General features: G+C 36.8%; 1 protein-coding gene across 1 annotated transcript; it reads left to right on the forward strand.

Moving 5' to 3' along the window:
* Window positions 1-308: 308 nt before the first annotated feature.
* On the forward strand, window positions 309-3,777 carry FOXA2 (forkhead box A2). The gene is made up of 2 exons (XM_073672445.1): window positions 309-705; window positions 2,106-3,777. The coding sequence occupies exons 1-2, from the start codon at window positions 619-621 to the stop codon at window positions 3,342-3,344; spliced, it is 1,326 nt and encodes a 441-aa protein (XP_073528546.1). The 5' UTR covers window positions 309-618; the 3' UTR covers window positions 3,345-3,777.
* The last annotated feature ends 2,040 nt before the right edge of the window (window positions 3,778-5,817 follow it).

Raw genomic sequence — 5,817 nt, forward strand, 5'->3', positions numbered from 1 at the left:
TGCGCTGACTTCCTTTGTAGAAGTGGTAGCTAATAAGTATTGGTTTGAAAGTAATCAATGACAGATAAAAATGAATATTGTGACTCCATGGCAGACATCACAGTGCCAGGGACCCTCCCCCCTGGACTGGTCAGTGAGATTAAATCTTAATGAATCTATTCAAATGACTTTTCTTTTGGGTGTAAGGCAGGTGTAGAATAGGGGGCCAAGGAAGAGCCCCACGCCTAGGTGTGAGCTGATTATTCAAATGGGCTGTTGAGGACTTTGGGATTGGAGGTTCCTCCAGAGCTGCATGCTATATCACCCAGCAGCAGCAACGTCACCACAGCACTGTTATCATCATCATCATTATCACCACCACTATTGTGAAGGCTAGCAGCAGCCATTCTCCCTACTACTTACTCTACCAGCCTGAGCTGTCCTCCCTTCACTCCCCAGCCCAGTAGCCACTGCTCAGATCTGCAGTAGCACAACCCAAGCTGCAGCTCTCTCCTTCCCCCTCCTAGTTCAGAGAGGGAGAGGGAGTGCTGGGGAGGGAGGGTTCCTCTCTCTACCTCTCTCTCTCTCTTTTTGTTGCTATCACTGTTGTTGGTTGCTGCTGTTAAATTTTAAACTGCCATGCACTCAGCTTCCAGTATGCTAGGAGCTGTGAAAATGGAAGGACACGAACATTCCGACTGGAGCAGCTACTACACAGAACCAGAGGTAACCAGCTATCTCTCTACTTTCTGTCATTCTCTCTCTTTATAGCACACTGTTAGCCTTGGGATAATATTAACTTTGTGATCAAATATTGACTTGCGGCGCCTCCAAATCCTCTTCGATGACTGAGCCACACACTATCCCAACAACGTTATGTTTGGCATGGGGTGGGGTGGGGGGAACACTTGGGGGGAGAGAGAAAGTAAAAAAAAAAGTTCTTATAGTAAATATAACAACTAATCAAACTTTCTGGAGAGTCATCTTGTGACATTTTCATCTGATTATGAAGAAGTAGGTCACCACCAATACAGTGCAATTGGTTGACAAGTATTTGGGTTCACTTCTAGGATTCATTTTTGGTGGTTTCAAGGTTGGGTAACACAAGCTGCACCTGACTAGTTCTCTCCTCTGCTATGGGATCAGCTAATATAACAGCAGTGAAAGGATAGTAATAACAGAGCAAGGCACAGAAGGACGCAGGAAGTCATTATTTGTCGGATTTGTAGTTTCCCAGCTAAATTAACATTTGTTTACTAGTTAAATATTAAGTTATTAAGTATGAGGGGTATTTTATCAAATAGCTGGTGTCAAAGTTAACCTTTGTAGGTCTGTTTATGTCTGATGAAAAGAAGAATCAGTATTTACATCTATTTTAATATATATATATATATATATATATGTACACTAATATTGATAAATTATTATTTCTTTATTTGACCTCAGTGCAAAATAAAACAAAACACAGCAAGTAGTATCTGTATATATATATATATATATATATATATATATATATATATATACACACACGTGTGTATATACAGATATATATATACACACGTACATATGTACATATATATATATATATATACACATAAGTATATATGTATATGAATGTATGTGTATATGTATATATATATATATTACACATACACGCATATATATATATATGTGTATAGATAGAGAGAGATACATATATGGTATATGTATGTGTTTATATATGTGTGTATGCATTTAGTGTATATATATATATATAAATTACACAACATACACACACACATATATATACATAAATATATAGATATATACATAATATGGTATCTGTAAGTGTGTGTATATATGTGGGTATATAAATATATATATATATATATATATAAATTATACACACGAATATATATGTGTATATATAAATAGAGAGAGATCTACATATACGGTATATGTACGCGAGTATATATGTATATATATATATATATATATATATATATGTATTTATAAATTACGCATACACTCATAAATGTTATGTGTAATTTCACATTGCACTGCAGTTATATATGACAATATTACTATATCAGTGTTAACTATCTCATTTAATTGCAATTAGTAACTGTGCCCTATTAATTTTCCAGGCTTACTCCTCAGTAAGTAACATGAATGCCGGATTAAGCATGAACACGATGAACACCTATATGAGTATGTCAGCCATGAGCACCTCGGCTAACATGACAGCAAGTTCCATGAACATGTCCTATGTGAACACTGGAATGAGCCCTTCTCTCACTGGCATGTCTCCTGGCACCGGTGCTATGGCTGGCATGGGTTCCGGAGTAGCGAGCATGGCTACTCACCTGAGCCCCAGCATGAGCCCCATGAGCGCCCAGGCATCATCCATGAACGCACTGGCACCCTATACCAACATCAATTCGATGAGCCCTATATATGGACAGTCTAATATTAACAGATCCAGGGATCCTAAAACTTACCGGAGGAGCTACACCCATGCCAAGCCTCCATACTCTTACATATCCCTCATCACTATGGCCATCCAACAGTCTCCTAACAAGATGCTCACCTTGAGTGAAATCTACCAGTGGATCATGGACCTATTCCCCTTCTATAGACAGAACCAGCAGCGTTGGCAGAACTCAATCCGCCACTCTTTGTCATTTAACGACTGTTTCCTCAAAGTCCCGAGGTCTCCAGATAAACCTGGCAAAGGCTCTTTTTGGACTCTCCACCCGGACTCTGGTAACATGTTTGAGAATGGCTGCTACCTGAGACGCCAGAAGCGCTTCAAGTGCGAGAAGAAGCACAACCCCAGAGACAGTGGTGGGAAGAAACTCTCTGAGGGGGCATCTAGTGTGGGGTCTGCTGCTACCAACAGCAGCTCGGAAAGTTCTGGAGGCAATGAGTCTCCTCACTCCAGTTCATCCCCATGCCAGGAACAGAAGAGGACCCTTGTTGACATGAAGTCAAACCAAGGTCTGAGCCCAGATCATACAACTTCTCCTGTCTCCCAAGCCCAACACCTGCTCTCCCAGCACCACTCTGTGTTGTCCCATGACGCCCAATCCCACCTCAAACCAGAACACCACTATTCTTTCAACCACCCTTTCTCCATCAACAATCTAATGTCCTCTGAACAGCAACACCATCATCACCACCATCACCACAATCACCACCACCATAAAATGGACTTGAAAGCATATGAACAGGTGATGCATTATTCAGGATATGGTTCCCCCATGGCAGGTAGTTTAGCAATGAGCTCAGTAACGAACAAAACTGGCTTAGAGTCTTCACCCCTTTCCAGTGACACCTCATACTATCAAGGTGTGTATTCCAGACCCATAATGAACTCTTCCTAATTCTAGACAACAGGCATAATGGACTTGCTTACAATGACTGTATAAATCCATGTACAACAATAGTATGTGCTCCCTGCCCCTTTCCTTCAGCTGTACAGTTTGTTTTGACCCCCTTTTTAGCTGTCAGGTTTGCTGAATTACGTTTGAATACAATTTGTGTTCCCACTTTGTTGCAGGGGGTATATTTTTTTGTGAATGTGGTGGATCCTTATATGCCGTGTAGTTTCTACAAAAGGACCAAAAGTCTGTAAAAATGTTCCATGTAAAAATAAGGAAATGTCGTTGTAATTCACAAATTTTAATGTTTTTTTTTCTAAGTAAAATGCTTGAAAAGGCTTAATTTATGGTTTCTGTACACTTTATTTATGACTATGTATTCTGACCTGTCCCAGTCAGGTTTTAACAATCTCTATTAAAATTGTATTGCCATTTCTTTCTGGATTTTTATTTTTGGGTTCCAATGACAAATGACAAATGAGATGTAAAGGACAATTATATTCATCAGTAGACAAATATTTCTGACAATTCCTATAACATTAAGCAGATGTTCTATTCATCTCTCATAATCACTATGACTATAGTTCCGGATATAGTATACCCCGAATTTGGGATCTGACAATGGTTCCTGATCACCATGCAGAATATATGACTAGAATGTGAACAGAACCTATCTATCTATATCTATCTATCTTTCCATTTATCTTTCCATCTATATACAAATATATATATATATATATATATACATACACATATATATATATATGTGTGTGTGTGTGTGTGTGTGTGTGTGTGTGTGGGTATATATGTTTGAGTATATATATATATATATATATATATATATATATATACACACACACATAAACACATGCGTCCGTGTGTTTATATATATGTATTATATATATATATATATATATATATAGATATATATATATATATATATATATACACACACATATATGCATATAACATACATAACGTAGGACTTTCTGTAACATGATAAATCCCTCTTGATCTAAGCACTCATTGTTCAATATGCTGATACTGTTCTAGAGTGTAGAATGTATTCTGGCCGTAGGATCCTTAGCCAACCCTGATTAATCAACAAAGGGAAAATAAGAAGAATGTTTAATGTAATGTAAAAATAATAATGATTACATATATATATTTTTATAGAAGATATATTTTATATATATATATATGTATATAAATTTTGCTGAGAGAATTAAACTGCTGGTATCACCTCTGCAGGCAGTTTCGTGGGAGAGTGTGATATGTAGACAACAAGGGCATAAAGGTTCTTGGTTATAAAGGAAAGTAAATTATGTGAAATCAGTCGATATACATTTATTTTCCACAATCTCTTTAGCCCTGTTATTTTACATTTAATTCCTCTAGTTCCTGTCTTTCAATTATCCATATATATTTTTTTGATATTTTAGTTTATTTTGACTTTGCAGTGAACAAAATTCTATTTTCTCTATAATCGCGTTTCTTTTTCTTTCTTTCTTTCTTTCTTTATTGTTCAGTAATTTATCTAATGTATACTAATATAGACACTTTAGAATATATTGAGTATTAGATTAATTACTTTAATAGATAATTCATTAGTCTATCTATTCATCTATCTTATTCTATTCATATTCTTTTCTTATTACATTGTTCATTTTATTATTTATATTTCTGTCTATCTATCCAGCTATCTTATTCTATCCATATTCCTTTCATATTATAGTATTCATTTTATTATCTATATATCTTATTCTATTCATATTTCTTTAATATTCTATCTATCTATCTATCTATCTATCGTCTACATGTTGTCTACTTTCCATTTTACAGCGTATAATAGTAATTACTATGTAAATTAGTATATTATACATATTATAACAGCCTGCTCACCAGTATGGTACATTCAGCATTAATACATGGTGAAGGCCATGAGCTGCCTCCTGTGACTTGCACCAGGCTCAGTCTCTGCTCCTCTCCTCCTGGGTGAGTTTGGATAGGAATGTTACAGTTTGTACAGAGTTTTGAACTGTGACTACAACACTCAAAATGACATCACAAATGACAACTAAAAGACTGTAAAAACCACAAATGAGTCTTAAGAAAATATGATTTCCAGCTCTAAAAAGCGACTTTTCCCACGCGCCCAGGCAATGGCAGAGCAAGGCAAGAAAATACCATTTAAATCCTCCCTCCCATGCACATTGTGTCGCTGGTAGGAGCCTCCAGCAGGCAGGGCACAGGCTGCAAGGACACACACGTTGAAAAGGGAGCATGAAATGTGTTTCATTAGCACATAAAAGCTTCCTGTGGAGAGAGAGAATGAAGCCAGGAATGGGGCTGATTTGTGAACAATGCCCTATGAATGTGATGCTATAACCTGCTATGTTCCTATCACTTGTCCATTGTTAACTGCTCGTTTTAAACTACTTAGTGTCTCTCACTTGACTGATCCTAACAGATAACA

This window comes from Phyllobates terribilis, unplaced genomic scaffold (assembly GCF_046119375.1).
Source record: "Phyllobates terribilis strain yellow unplaced genomic scaffold, ASM4611937v1 Scaffold_3__8_contigs__length_932513732, whole genome shotgun sequence".
Taxonomy (NCBI): domain Eukaryota; kingdom Metazoa; phylum Chordata; class Amphibia; order Anura; family Dendrobatidae; genus Phyllobates; species Phyllobates terribilis.